Source organism: Semicossyphus pulcher, unplaced genomic scaffold, assembly GCF_022749685.1.
Source record: "Semicossyphus pulcher isolate SPU_LCO1_2020_fin unplaced genomic scaffold, fSemPul1.0.p SCAF_24, whole genome shotgun sequence".
Classification (NCBI taxonomy): domain Eukaryota; kingdom Metazoa; phylum Chordata; class Actinopteri; order Labriformes; family Labridae; genus Semicossyphus; species Semicossyphus pulcher.
The window spans coordinates 14722224-14737825 of record NW_027211698.1 but is presented as its reverse complement, the minus strand read 5'-3'; the positions used below and the strand labels follow the sequence as shown (position 1 = coordinate 14737825).

Here is a 15602-nt window from a genome sequence, read left to right as displayed (position 1 = left end):
TACATAACCACACATACTGTGAACTTTAACCATTGTAATCGTTTATGTCGCTCCCAGGCTCGGCTGACTTTGCTTCACATTTTGTTAGCTAGCTAACAATTAGCATCTTTTCCCTCCGTCTCTAACCGCAGATCTTTTTAATCCTCTGCTCGCGCGCCCTGGATTATTTTTGCATAAAAAGCCCGAGCAGATGTTTCTGAAGAGAAATCGTTCATGAAATCAGAAATTATTGAATACATTTAAACATGTAGAGCATTTTTCAGTTGTTAGCTTGCCAAAAACGTTAGCCGAAGGCTAACTTGACATGTGGCTCAGTGTAGTCCATGAACTAAAGGAACAATATATCCGTTTGTGGAAGATGAACTTCTATTTTTATATACTTGCAATATAATACAGATGATGTATTATCTCCAGTGTTATTCTGGTGTGTTTTTGCTTTGGTTTTAGCGTGTGTGCTAAGTGGCTTCCCTCGTAGTTCAGCTCGTGTGATCACGTCAGAGTGAAGAGTTAGATAAATGATTTGTGCTCTGCCCTTAAAGTAAAATTAAAACATTGGACACTTTAACACAAAATCACCTGTGCAAGAGCTAATGCTAGGGACTTCAGTCAACAGCATTAGCTAGCTACTTAGCTTGCTAACGCTACTGATTTCTTGCTTTCATTGAGAGTGCATTAACATTTCCCAGATTTAAAACTGTTGCACAATCAAAGATGAGGTCACTAAGCTCTATATTAGAAAATTATTAGTGTTAAATATTTGTGCAAAGCTACTAGCTAACTAGCTAACTTCCTAACAGGAAGTTCCTGCTAAAGGAGCAACAACTTTACATTTCCTGACTCTGACGTTTCCAAAGTGCAGCAGACGTGTTGTTAACTTTTACCGGCGATATTGAAGATCAGGTTTAAGTTAAAGGAACGTGAGCTCTCTTTCAGTCCGCCACAGTTTAAACATGACTTTAAACTCTGAACATTTAAGTTTCATCTCTGATTTGTGTTTTCCATCCGCTGATCTTTGATTTGGTGATATCGCTCAGCTTTGCTGCTCGTCTTTGTGTTTGTTTCTTTCCGTACGTGTTGTGTCTGCAGTGTTTCTGTATCTGTTTGCAGTTTGAGCAGAAAACCTGCGAGGACTTTGTTTCTATATTTGTACTGAGAGCTGATGAAGTGAAGTCGCAGAGCTGAAATCTGTTCAGAAGGTTTCAATAAACTGAATTTAAAACCACGACGTGTTGATGGTGTGTGACACTGAAACTAAAACTGTCTTTAGTTCTGCTTTTTTCAAGCTTTACATTTGAATCTGCTGCATCTGCCACCTTTGATAAACCTGGAGCTCCAGTGAATGCACAGTATTTAAAGAGCAGCTCTACGTCTACTCTGGTAAGACGACAAATGTGATGTGACGTAAACTTTATGACGCTCAGGATTTGGGAGTAATCGCTCGCTTGCTGTCGAACCAGGGTCACGTGAAAGGATCAGAAACTGCAGGTGATTATATTGTGTAACCAAAACAAAGTGATTTTATGTTTTACACTTGAATTAACTTGATGATTAATAACATATCATTAATATCAACAAGTTTTCTGGACGTGCAGGACGTGTTGTGTTAGCTTAGCAGATAAAAGAGTTAGAATGAAGGGCCGTCCAGTCATCTATGATGTGCAAATGTGAACATGCACACACAAAGATCGTGCACACACAAAGAACAGCATCTGTGAGTCAGATCCGTTAATGTCCCTCCTCAAAGTCTCGTGAAAACCTTGTCAGTAGTTTTTCTGAAGTCCTGCAGACGAACGAGCGAACAGCACCAGAACAAAACCTCCTCGAGGTAAAACAGAACTTTGCAAACATCCAGAACCTGAAGCCACCACGCCTCATTCAGACGCTCGTGTTTCTTAAATGCACAAGGTGAACAAAACATTTTGGAGCTGTTTGTCGGGATATTCCCACCTCCCTTCTCTAGGAGCTACTTCTGCTTTTATTCTCCTCAGGCTCAGAGTGCGACAGCAGACACGTTGGGCAGACTCTGCACCGACGCAGCGAAGGGTCGACACATTACTCCCGCTTCCATGCGTTTGCAAATCACGTCTGGATTGTGATTCTTTCTGCATAAGAGCGTTCATTAAATGTTTTCAGCAGCAGATTCCTTTGTGCGCACACACACACACACACACACACACACACACACACACACACACACACACACACATCCCAATATCACACATGAATGCACAAACGATCATATGTGCTAATGCATGCACAAACAGCACACATGAATGCACAGAAAATCCTTCTTCGTTTGCTTTCTTTCCCAGCCAGAACAATCCACACACACACACACACTTGAATGTGCTTTAATTAAAGCAGACAATTATTCAGCCTCGGAGGACAGGCCACCTTGACAGAGTCGTCCTTTGCCTCTTCAACATTCCTGCTCGTCTCCCGGACACGACACAAAACTCTTTAAACTCTTTATTTTCATCGGGAACACGAAGATCAAACTCTCTGTGAGGTTTTAATAAACAGGAGGGAATAAATCAGCTCTCGCTGTGCGCAGATTCACAGCGAGATACAAACAGGTTCATCTCCGAAGCATCAGCGCTGTCTGACCCGGCGTTGTCTGCAGAGATGCAGCAGCGGAGCCGAGTGTTTTTATCACCTCAGACAGCTTGAAGCGTCTCTTTATTTCCTGCATGAAACACTAAACTTTAAGATGCAGATTTAACAGCTTAATAATCAGGAGGTCCCCGGTGTCGCTCTGCAGATCGTCCTGTCAAATCGGAGACGTGAGAGGAACATTTTCCAGGCTGCGTTTTTTCTCCTGCGTGATTTCAGGACAAATTGGACGTTTTTGTCGAGAAGCTTTTTGAAAATGCGAGACAGGTGGTGAGATGAAAAGCTCCTGGACGAGCCGTCGGTCCGTTTCATCTCGCAGGATGAGTGGAAGCGGGCCAGGCCGGTTCACCTGGTGGCTCTGCAGAATGCAAAGAGGCTTTAACAGATGAAAAAACCCCAAATAAAACTCACGTATCTGCTTTTTATCTCGACCCGCTGCTGCTGCATCAGCGTCCGTTTGGAGCCGCGTGAGAGTCTTATTAGTTTCTCTTCATCCTCAGCTTCCCTTCGTTATGCATTCATATGTCTCAGAGGTAAATATCATACGTCTCTACATTTCCCAGCAGCTTAAGTCCCTCTTCATCTTTATTTTGCACTCCATGAATCTTCAAATGCTTTGATTTTAAACTACTTATGCTTGAAGGATGAAGCTGCTCCATCGCATCAGGAGAATGCCCCAGGAGGAGCTGGAAAGCGTTGCCGGGGAGAGGGACGTCTGGGTCACCTTGCTCAGCCTGCTGCCACCGCGACCCGACCCGAGAGCAGCGGAAGATAATGGCTGGAAGGATGATACAGTTCTGTACTTGTTAAAGCGAGGGGAGGCAATTTATTTAACAGGCATCCATCCGTCCGATAGCAATCAATACATCAAATTCTGACAGGACAAAAGGGAAAGGATTCAGGTGTCTGTGGCTGCTGCAGGCCTCCCAAACCTCCCAACTCCCTCCTTGAGTTTGAGCTGAAGTTTAACCACTAACTTCTCTGTACCAGTTAATCCTCCTCTCACCTCTCCATGGACCCTGCCTTCTTTATTACAGACCAGACTCCATGTTAAAGTCAGACGTCTCTGAGGGCCGCACAGCTCGTGGAGGACCACGTTTTGTTTCCCGTTAACCTTCCTCCACACCTGTTAGCGTCCTGTCATCTGTTACCGGAGGAACAGAGGAATAAATTAGAGGAAAATCAGTGAAGGAGCCTCTTGTTTTATGGATGAGGAGGCGGGCGAGAGACACTCAGGTGACTCAGCCTTGTTAGAGAGAGGTGTGTGTGTGTGTGTGTGTGTGTGCATGTTGACGGCCTGTTTAAGATTTGTTTTATTGATCTCACACAGTCATTAGAGGGGGAGTCGATGCAGGAGGAGGACAGAGGGAACAATTAGCGAGCTTTGATGACTCAGGCTGTGTCGTCGCCTGTTTGTGTCCGTCTTTTCCCTTTGTCTTCGCCTCTCTGCGGCTCACACTTCTTCATTTATTCTGCTGATTAGGCCTCATTACGGCTCTAATTTGTGTGGAGTTTGCTGAGGTCAACAAAGCTAATGTTCTAAGAGAAACAGCTGCACGTTTAAAGCTGCAAGGACAGAAACCTGCAGAAACGAAGGGCAGCCACCATGATGTGTTATTCAAACAGGTAAAGGAGCAGACTCACACTGTAGAAGAATTATAGTGGATCTCTTTGCAGGTGAAAATGCAAAAGAATGATGTGAAGTTGATGTTTGAAATGCACTTTGAACGGTGAAAATCTGTTCCGACACTTTGGAGAAATGTACGTCTGAAGAAAAGAAAACATTAAAGTGTTAGAGGCCATTTTTTATGTCAAACCGAAACAGACTGGAAGCGTTAATTGTCTCTGTGTTGTGTCTGAAGCTGCGTCACAAATCGATGCTGGATACAAATTGGATCGAAGGTAAAGGTGCTCAAATAAAGGCGGCTAAACACTAAAAATCCGTCATGCTTCTGATGGATACTTTTCTCTCGCAATGCCGAGCACGACAGAAAATCGAGGAAGAAAATAAGTCGTGAATAATGATGAAAAAGCTCCGGGAACATTGAGTCATGTGCGCTCACACAGGTAATAAAAACCAGGTGGTGAAGATGAAAGATTTCCCTCCCGAACAGGCACATTAAAGGCAACACGCAGCTGTCAATCAAACCTGACGCGACCCCTTCTCTGCAGACGTCTGATCAGCCACAGGAAGTGGAAACACCTGAGCGTGTGGAGCGCTGCTGTTCAGGTGCAGTGCATCTTACCTTCTCTTACAAAGCAGCTACTTCAGCATGCAGTATGTGATCACATTGTGCCTTGAACTTTGACCTTCTTGGACACAGTAAGTTTTATTTTGTAAGTGGTTGCCCTGAGACATCCTGGTATTTTTTACGTTTGACCTTCATGTGTTGCAACTTATTAAATCCCTTTCTTGCATCCTAAATCGTCTGTTTTAGAACACAGACAGTTTTATAATCCGTGCAAACAATCAGACAATCAGATTCTTGGACCAAACCGCTTCTGCTCGCTGTTAATGTTTTGAAATTATGAACCGTGTTGCAGAGAATCTCTTCCTGATTTGGAATATTTTGCCGCCATCTAGTGGATGCAGTGTTGCAAGCTCACATATTTTGGGTTTAACAGGAAGTGCACAGGAACAATAAATTAACTTTAAATGTAAAGAAGAGAGAAATAAAGTTCACAGACAAATGAACAAGATAAAAAATTTGCATATCAGACAAAATTTTCTCTCTTCCTGTCACGAGACGAATCTGCGTGTTCAAAATAAACAGTATAGACTCACTATAGTCAGTGTGCAGTTCTCATGTTTCACCACTAGGTGTCAGAGTCACAGCAGCTCTCACAGCTCAGTGCGCAGAGGAAACACTTAAACCCACAACATCAATAACCACCTTTCAAAATAAGAGCCTCTTCTACCTCACTGCGGAGCTTTTCTATAAAAAGGGCTTTTATTTGTGAGGCACGTTGCCTAACCGGAAGTCTTATTTTGTATTCCCCTGCCTGAGCTTGACGCATCTTTTCATGGCAACGTTAGGAGGCTGATCCACGCGTCACACTCCATCACTCGTGTGCGTTACTACATGAAGGAGACACACGGAGATGCAGAGGCATGATGTGACATTCAGCTGTGCGTAATTTGCGCGTTTGGACAGCTTTGCGCGCGGCAGAAGCACCGCCACACGTGATGATCTGACTGCCTGTGGATGCTTGATGCAGCTGGAGTGAGTCCAGGGATGCTGCGGCTTGTCTGGCTGCCGGAGTGCCTCCGCGCAACAAGGGGCTGCGCCCTCCACAGCTGCTGAGGCGCGGATCAGGCGTTTGTTTGCGACCTTATGGATCACTCCTGGGACATTTAGGCTTCTCCTGCGGTGATATCAGGGCTGTGGGAGTCAAACTGTCCCTCCTTCACGAGCTGCAATATGGGGAACAGTTTCACAAATCTGGGCACCTTCCAGTCCCTGCACATAGTCATGCTCGGCTTGGACTCTGCGGGGAAAACCACCGTGCTGTACCGGCTCAAATTCAACGAGTTCGTCAACACGGTGCCCACCATCGGCTTCAACACGGAGCGGATCCGGCTGGGCGGCGCGGGGGCCTCCCGGGGCATCAGCTGCCACTTCTGGGACGTGGGGGGCCAGGAGAAGCTGCGGCCCCTGTGGAAGCCCTACAGCCGCTGCACGGACGGGATCGTGTACGTGGTGGACTCCGTGGACGCCGAGAGGCTGGAGGAGGCCCGGACCGAGCTGCACAAGATCACGCGCTTCTCGGAGAACCAGGGGACCCCGCTGCTGGTCATCGCCAACAAGCAGGACCTGCCGCGCGCGCTGGATGTGGGGGAGATAGAGAGGCAGCTGGCCCTGGCCGAGCTGAGCCCCTCCACCCCGTACCACGTCCAGCCCGCCTGCGCCATCATCGGAGAGGGGCTGCACGAGGGCATGGACAAGCTGTATGAGATGATCGTGAAGAGGCGGAAGTCCCTGAAGCAGAAGAAGAAGAGGCAGTGATGACACACAGATGTAACTTACAGGACAGAAACATTGCTAGCCTCCATATATATTTATAGTGCTGCTAGATGAGCTAACACAAATATTATCATTACAATCTATTTATGAATGTTTCAGAGGGACAACATGAAGGGGAAGCTGCCTGAGTCCATTTACAAACATGTTTATTTGCAGCTTAATAACCTAAAAATATAAATATGACATAAAGTCACAACACAATCAGAGTTGTGTCAGATTAAAGGGTCAGAGTATCGATGGGGCGTCTCTTTAGCCTCCCTGTGAGTGCGGAGCATTGACAGGACTGTTTTATAGCGGACATGTTTTGTAGAGAGTGTGGATCTCCTGGCAGAGCTCCCTGTTGCTGCGTGTTGACTGTAAATGTGATTAGGGATGCACTGATGCACAGGCGGCTGTTTGGAGCTGTGAGACGGTGTTACACCAAAGATGACTCCCCTGAGAAGACTAAACGCCTCTTCTGGTTTGTTTTTGTTGGATGTGTGCGCGGCGCTGATGCCGTCTTTAGGAAACTGTGTTCAAACTGCACTTTGAGACGAGTTTTAGAGAAATCACCTTTAATTCTTCCTCCATTGGAAGCCATATTGGAGGAATATGAGCGGCTGGTTCGTGTCCCTCGTGCTCAGTAGATGTCTAATTTTGACTGTTAATCTCAGAGCTTAAATAAGCTTCCTGTTTTAGCCTCCGTTCTGTGATTCTTTCAGTTAAACTCACATCTAGTTGATAAATAAGTCGCCTCTGGACGTCGTGCATTAGTTTAAAGCTGCACAAACAATTTAGATTAACTGCAAAATACTTCTAAAGGACGCTTTGTTTGCCACTTTCCTCACGTAGTTCGGATCTGGAAAGACGGATAAATGTAGCAATGGCGGGTTTTCTTATTTGAGGGCACGTTTCCACAAAAGGAGGCGCCGGATTAGTCTTAACAACAGTTTAATTTTGTCGTTGTTTCTCTTAATTTGTCTTTAAAAAAGGAGAAGGTCAAACAAATAATGTGCACACGCCCGGAAAAGAAGTGTTTCATGATAACGTCCATAAAAACAGAACGTAGTCGTCAGCGTAGAGGGATATCCGGGACAAGAGAGACACCAAATCAAACCAGATTCTTCCCAGTTTTTCAAAATAAAACCTTCTTTTTCGTATCTTCGCTTCGAGCTGTAAGCGTTCTGAGTGCATCCCGCATGTCATGTGGCCGAGGCGAGGAGCTTAGTGTCTTCCTGTAACGATAACGTGGTGAAACAAACACGAGACGGGCTGGAACCTGTTTTACTCCGACTGAACGACATTAAATCACAAGTGAGGTCAAATTAGGACCCTTAAGTAACAATGCAGACCCCGGCAGGGACAGCTGCTCCGCTGACATCATAACCAGCCTGCAGAATAGTTCGTAAAAGGTCGGGACTGTTGAATGTTTTACAGACTGTTGTCTAATGCCGCGTTCACGTCAACACAAGAACAAGTGTTGCTGCAGATCAAAAGTGATGACACATTAAAGTCCGTGCACTGCAGCATGTTCTTTGTTTATTGTTCCGGTTCATTTGATCATCTTGGAATGCAACTAAAATATCCACATGTCATACATATAATAACCACAAGGGGGCAGACATGAGCGCTCTATTATAACACTGCGGGCGTGAACGTGGCATCTTCCTCCTGCAGTAATCAGTCGAGCTGTGTTTCATTGCATGACAGCCTCGACGTCAGACGATGTAAATTATACAGTTTAGTGTTCAGCCAAGATACAGCGAGACCAAACAATGTGAAACATGCCAAAACGGGAAACAAGAGAAGTATTTTTGGGATTAAACTCTTTCTAACTGAACTCGTGTGTGTCGTCTGGTTTCTGAAGCTTTCACCAGGGATCTATTTTATTACGCACAAGTTCCTCAGACTGCAAATGTGCTAAAACTTGCTCCAAAGTTACAAACACATACTCATGTAGAAGGTAGAAGCCTTGATTTGTTGATCATATAAGAGACTTTAAGTTTTAACTAATGTCTGATCAGTGTTAATAAACATTTAGTCGAGCTTTATGCATCAGTTCTAAGTCATTAATATGTGAAAAAACATGTTTTACTTCATCCCAGAAAAGTTTTCTGTAAGGAGCTCGGCATCCGGAGGGAGCTCTGATCAGGATCCTCCTGGGCAACTGGAAGTTTTCCGGGCACGTCCAACTGGGAGGAAACCCCGGGGCAGAGCTCATTGGAGGGATTAAATATCCCGTCTGGTCTGGGAAGGCCTCGGGATCAATGATTACATATTAAGATGGACGACGCGCAACAAACCTACAAAGATCCGGTACGTCAGCGAGTTTAACAGCAGAACAGCTTCTTGTGTCGGTCTGAAGCCAACGTTCACAGGCTGTAGTGTTAGTGTTAGTTACGTCTCCTCTCGCCGTTCCTCCTCTACTCTGCTACTCGGGAACAGAACGCTGCAGGAGCCCCATTTGTCAACAGAGCTGTTAATCATGAGGTCACACCCCCTTTTTATAGCATCAAATTAAAAGTAAACTTGAATACTTGGACATAAATCAGCATTTGACTTTAAAATTGCCCCGTAACATGAAAGGTTGTCTCTATATGTCAGCCCTGTGATTGACAGGTGGGCAGTCCAGGTGTAGCCACGCCTCCCGCCCAATGACAGCTGCGTTAGGCTCCAGCCCCCTCCATGACCATGAAGAGGCTAAGCGGGAAAGATGATGGATGGACGGAGCTTCATGTCCTTTAAACCAGGTCTCGGTTTCTTCCTGCTCGTGTCAGGTTTTTTCTTTTATTTTGAAAGGTTGAAAATTGTACTTTCAAGACAAAATAAGACGTGTTGATCGTGTGTGTTGAGCGTCTTAACGCTCAGCAGCTGCTGAAGAAATCCCTGACTTACTATCGCTGCTGTACGACCGACGCGCCCCCCTCAGATCTCTCCTGTTTGATGATTCAGTGGAGACAGAACCTCGTTTATATCCTCTCGTCTCCCAAACCTCTTCCTGTAGGAGCCGCTTTTATCTCCCAGCTTCATAAAGTATCTCCACATCTCCGAGGGATCCGAGTCTCCGTTTCGCTGACAGAGCGTCGAGGCTTCTGTCTTTGTCTCCTCACCTTCGTCTCTCCGAGCGCCTGTGGGTGGCGTGAATGGGATTTAGTACTTTATCTGTTTCTCCTGCGCGATGATAATCCGTCACACTTCCACCCTCGCCGTCTGAAAAATGGAGGACTGTCACGTTTCCGCTGATCCTGCAGGAGCTTTGAATCCTTGAGAATAAGAGCGACGTTAACGTGCTTTGAGATCCGCGCGGCTGTTTGGACGGAGCTGAATGTGCAGCACTGAGATTATTTCATGTCTTTAAAGCAGATTTTTGTTGACGTTTCAAACGTTTTTTCTGCCTTTTTTGGGGGGCTTAGTCGCGTAGTATTTATTTATAAAGAGTATAAATACTACAGAGCGAAACCAAACATCTTTAAAAGCTACAACTGATTTTTCTTCTTTAAATTTAAAGGTTTAATCTGAAACATTTTCATGTGAAAATGCCTAAAAAAAAGACTAAACGGATGTTATATATGTTGGTAAGTTTGTAATAAGTACACATCTTACTTTATCTTACATGATGTTCAAACCAAACTGACTCATTTGGTCGCCTGTTTTCTAACTGTTCATGTTATGTAACTTTACGTGCAGCTAATGAGAGGACATCACGTGAACAAACGTAACCTGAACAAACGTAACGTAACGTGACTGAAACGTAACAAACAACATCGTCTGCAAACAGGAGTATCGGCAGAATTTACAAAATGTAAATATTTCCGTGCCAAATCTTTTGGTGTCGTCTGCACAAAGACGCTCTGTAGAATTTAAAACCATTTTTTTATTATTTCAAAGGATTTTATTTAAAAACTGCTTTACGACAAAGCATCACGTAAACAAAGACGTGCCCCAAACCGTCCGTCTTTATTCTCTTTAAACAGGTTTCTCGTCCTGTGTTGACTCAAGCAGCCTTTTACATGAAACTGAAGTTACGCAGCACGAGTCTTGTTTCGACTGCTGTCTTCCGGCAGTCTTCCTCAGAAGAGTCACGTGATGTGTCGTTGTGTGTTGTTTCTGCAGATTTGATCGCCCTGTCAGATTTGACGTCCGCGTCTGTCTGACCGTGTCCCCTCCCTGTTCCAGCGGTGGTGCTTGCTGCTCTCTGACTGAACGACCTTGGCCTTTCCAAGCCCATGATATGCAGTCGACTGATTTTAGGTTTTCCTGCTCTGCTTAATCTGTTATTGCTCATGTGCTCCTCCCTGATATTCCCTTCTCACATGCTGAATGACCTCTCCTGCATGATGAGCAGGGGATCTCACATATGACGTCACACTATCCGGGTCGGGTCTTGGACAAGTTGGCCCAGGCGTCCCTCTCCCTAGTAACGTCCTCCAGCTCCTCCTGGAGGATCCCGAGGCGTTCCCAGGCCAGACGGGATATATAATCCCTCCAGTGAGCTCTGGGTCTGCCCCCGGGGTCTCCTCCACAGGGAGGCGCAAAGAAGGCGACCTAATCAGATGCCCGAACCACCTCACCTCGCTCCTTTGGATGCGAAGGAGTAGCAGCTCTACTCCGAGCTCCCTCCGGATGCTGAGCTCCTCCTCCTCTGAGGCTGAGCCCAGACACCCTGCAGAGGAGACTCATTTCCACGATTATATCTGCGACCTCATTCTTTGGTCACCACCCAGAGCTCATGAGCACAGGTGAGGCTGGAACGTAGATCGACTGGTGAATCCAAAGCTTTGCCTTGGTCGGTCGAGTACAACACCTGCACGGGTTGGCCGCACCAACCCGTCTCCATTTTACTCTCACTCGTGAAGACCCTGAGGTGCTCCTTCGCTTGAGGCAGAGACTCGCTCTTCGCCCGGAGGAGGCAATCCGGCGTTTTCCTGCAGTACGTCATCATCTGTGCTAAATGGATAAGTAGGACTTTGCAAATGAACTCTCCTGATTAAAATGTAAATTCCACCTGTGCTTCAGTTCCGGCTGCTTCTGAATCATCCCCGCATCCACCGTTCACACGCGCTCTCAGGGCGGAGTGTCTTTGGGGGGGTTACGCGGCGCAGCGAGCCGGTTCAGGCGGAGGCTAATCCTGCTGTGTTTCCTGCGGCCCGCACAGCGCCGAGGTGAACCGAGAGTCACCGCTGACGTCACGGCCGAAGCTGCAGCTCATCAGCAGAGAGAAAACAGAGCCATCAACAGGAAACCTTCATTTTCAGGGCTGGTTTCTCTTCTGATGAAAGAATCGAGTGTTAGAAAACGTCCTGAGTCCTTTAGAGGAAGTCACACTACTTTAGAAGAACTTGTGCTGTGTTCAGGTGCATCATGTTCACCTTTAAAATGACACAGCAGGCAGATATTTACCTCCAGAGCTGTCTTAGATAAGCAAAAGGTCAGTAACAGTTCTAATACATCTTAAATAAAGTATGGAGGCCCATAAGGGACACAAGACTAAACCGTGATCTCTATATTAAACAAATGTAACATTAAACACGAGCGCTCGTGTAACGTTTTAATATTAAAGCTGAATTCTGCTTCAGAGACGGGAACAGCCGCTGCAGCTCGACCTGCTCTGATGTGTGTCTGTGTAGGAGGCAGCGAAGCTCTGATTCTGTCTCTGCTGCTGTCGAAGCCAATTATCTCACACATTAAACACACACATTCTCACACACACGCACACACGGATATAACGAGGGATCCACAGATGGCGGTTTTGTAGATGCTGAGACGAATCGGGCTGTGACAGACGGGATGAATCGTCCTTTAAGGAGAATCAAACATTTGCAGGTGAGAGTCAAACTGAGCCAGAACACACGCTGGCGTCTTGTGCTGCTTTCATGTCGTTTTATGCGACTTTATGAGCCAGAATGCACAAACGTGAGGTTCAAACTGAGCGACAACAAACACACCAACAAAAATAACATGTTAAAATATCAAACAAAGCTCCAGAGAGGAGCGGAGACGTAAACTGTCGGTTTGAAGTGAAACTGCGTCACGTTTAATGACCGCTGTTTGCTGGAGCGTGTCATTAACATGTTTAATTACACAGCTCACCTCTGTAATCCGGAGGGCGGCTCCCTCTGCGCCGGGACTCTCCCAAAGCATTCTGGGAGTTGACGGAAATACACTCAAACAGCTGTAATCTGTCTGTCACTATTTTCAGAGCCTGTCTCGACAGCGTGACGTCTCCGAAATCACCGTTTTATAGACAGTTTTTTAAAAACAGAACAATCCTGCCCCTCCCCCCCCCCAGGGGATGAACCTTCAAAAGGTTGTGACCTTTTGACCTTTCCTCCAACACAGCCGGAACGACATGTTTTTACACCCGACAAATCATCGGCAAGCTGCAGCCTCCCGAGTACATTCATGCTCCCCAGAGGATTCAACCTCCTCACCCGGGCCTTATCTCCACTGTCTTACATAACTAGACAACGATCGTGTTGCTTGGCATTAAATTTGGTACCAATATTCATGCTCCCTTGAAGATGAACCTTGGTGATTTTTCGACCTTTTGACCTTTCCTCTAACCTCAGTGCTTGTTTATACACACAACAAATCATCGGCGAGCTGCGTTTACGGAGTGTGTTCATGCTACCCAGAGGGTAAAACGTTTTTGGCCTTTCCTTGACTGTCACCCTCCAAACTAAGATAATTAAACTATTGTTTTGATTGGCCTGAAATCTGGTCCCAATATGCATGCTCCCCAGAGGATGAATCCTCCTGACTTTGATGATCCCCTGACTTTCCGTCCGCAGCGACCCGGACGTTAACGTTTGTGGGTTTGAGTGAAATATCCCATAAAAACGTTCATGTTCCCCCGAGGATGATTTTTTACAACTTTAAAACTCAAATCTGCAAAACAGGAGTAATTTGTGTGAAGTACTTTGCAAATGTTAGCATGCTAATATGCTATACTAAGCTAGTGAACATGGTAAACAGAATTTAGCATCAGTGCACAGAGCAGTGCATAAAAACAGAGCTTCATCCTGAAACATGTCCCTGTTTGTGGAGGTCTGAGCTCAGCTCTCCAGCTCCTAAGAAGGATTAATATCGAAATACATCAACGTATTAGATCTTCATTGGATTATTGTGTTGCAAAATCGACGCCAAGTAAAAAGTAATGAGGGCAAAGGCTAATCTTGTGAAGGTCAGAGGTTGTGTTTGTGTCCCATTTCAGTGATTTGGGTCTTAAAAAGTTCTAAACAGACTTTTTTTGTGGTTTCTGATGTTTTACTCCCTAATTTAAGACTTAACAAGGAGCTTTAATACATTTAACACTGCACAGACATAAATATTACAGCACACTGTATTTAAATACTCGTCTGAGTTTATAAATCATCTAAAGCAGCCGTCAGTTTTTCTCCAGTGTTTCGGTCGAATCCACAACTTTTTCCAAACGCTCAACATTTTCCTCTCATGATTTAAGTGTTTAATTGCAGAGTGAAGTAAATAAAAGTGGTAGTTTCCTCACTTGGCCTGTTTGAGCTGTAATTATTGAGGGAAATCATCTCCCACCGCTCGACACATGTGGCTGAAAACTGGTCAGCGCTGCTGGGCGACAGTTTGACGGGGATTCCAACAGAAATCAAAGCGTCTCTTCGAGGCCAAAATACACAGAAAAGTTCACAGCCGGAGGTTTCGCTTTAAATTAAAGCTTTAAACTGTCAGCAGAAGAAATCACTTACACTTCAGCAAAAACACAGACGCAACGTGAGGTCGGAGAGGCCATGTTTCCTCTGCAGGAGGTGAACAAACTGAGGAGGAATCATGTCTGGGAAAAGGAAATAAAACGGAGGAGGAGATTTATTCGTCTTCAGCTGATGACAGAAGATATCCGACTGACTCAGAATAACTTTATGTGAAGGAACCAGAAAAACAAACCCCCACACGTTCCACACGAGCAGCTGAGCTTGTGTTTCTGCTACGTTTGAGGAACGTCAGAGAACAAAGATATACTCGAATGTCCGTGAGAAGTTTGTTTATGCTTCACTTTATGTACAGACAGAAGAAACCGTGTTACTTAAATCTCTATAAAGACTAAAAGGAGTTTAATAAGTGCAAATATCCTACAGGGGAAAATATCAGATGAAGTATAAACGGAGACACAATCCACACAGGAAATCTAAAATAGGTAGAAAAGATTCAAGGTAAAAGTGAGGCCTTTTAAAAAGCAGGGACGGAAACTCAGACGATTCTGAAGACGTTTAAAGCTGGAAAAATTCTCTAAAAAGAACTTGTTTGAAAGAGGGAACAATTTGGTGCTTCAAAAGAACAGAAATAAACCATAAAAGGAGCGTTCCGAAAACATCAGATATCAGAGCTGCAGCCCTTCAGCTTCTTTGATCTGCACATCTGAACGTTTACGCCGGAGCTAATAGTCTGGAAACTGTTTGAACTTCAGTCGCCTGAAGGTGTGTCTGTGTGCTTTTGTGCGTTGACCTTTGACCTGTCTGCTCCGTCATGAGCTGTAAATCTCGAGCAAACATGCTGTGATTTGTGTAAACATCACATCAGACATCTGTCTGAGGAGGAAAATGTAAACATAAAAAAATCTCCTTTAACCCTGAAACGATCGTTTAAGAGACGCACAGAGGGGGAGAATTCAAAAAGGTAGACATGTTTGTTTTGCCTGAAGGTTATTTTAAATAACCATACCTGTGTGATGAGTTTAAGGAACTCGACCCGGTGGGAAAAAGTAGAAGCATTTATGTTTAACCTGGAACAAAAGCTGAGTAAATAAACAGGCTGAGCGTCAGACTGAGTTTCCCACACTGTGCTGCTTTATCAGGTAACATATCAACAGTGAAACTCTTTAATAAGCGGCTTGTATCCTGCGTCTGTGGTGCAGAATCACTTAAATACAACCTGTGAAGCTAAAGGCACACATTTATTACACTTTATTTCCTGTTTGTGCATCAAAGGAGATTTTGTTAGTAACAGTTAATCGAA

At 45.1% G+C, this 15602-nt stretch overlaps 1 protein-coding gene across 1 annotated transcript; it reads left to right on the top strand.

The window, feature by feature from the left end:
- Positions 1 to 5719: 5719 nt before the first annotated feature.
- LOC138603603 (ADP-ribosylation factor-like protein 4C) lies at positions 5720 to 8488 on the top strand. Its single transcript, XM_069675471.1, has one exon. It carries the CDS (start codon positions 6036 to 6038, stop codon positions 6618 to 6620), a length of 585 nt encoding a protein of 194 aa, XP_069531572.1. The 5' UTR covers positions 5720 to 6035; the 3' UTR covers positions 6621 to 8488.
- Positions 8489 to 15602: the final 7114 nt, after the last annotated feature.

What these genes read in the sequence shown, in the direction of transcription:
- LOC138603603 (XM_069675471.1), top strand. Translation starts at nt 6,036, where the DNA reads ATGGGGAACAGTTTCACAAATCTGGGCACCTTCCAGTCCCTGCACATA.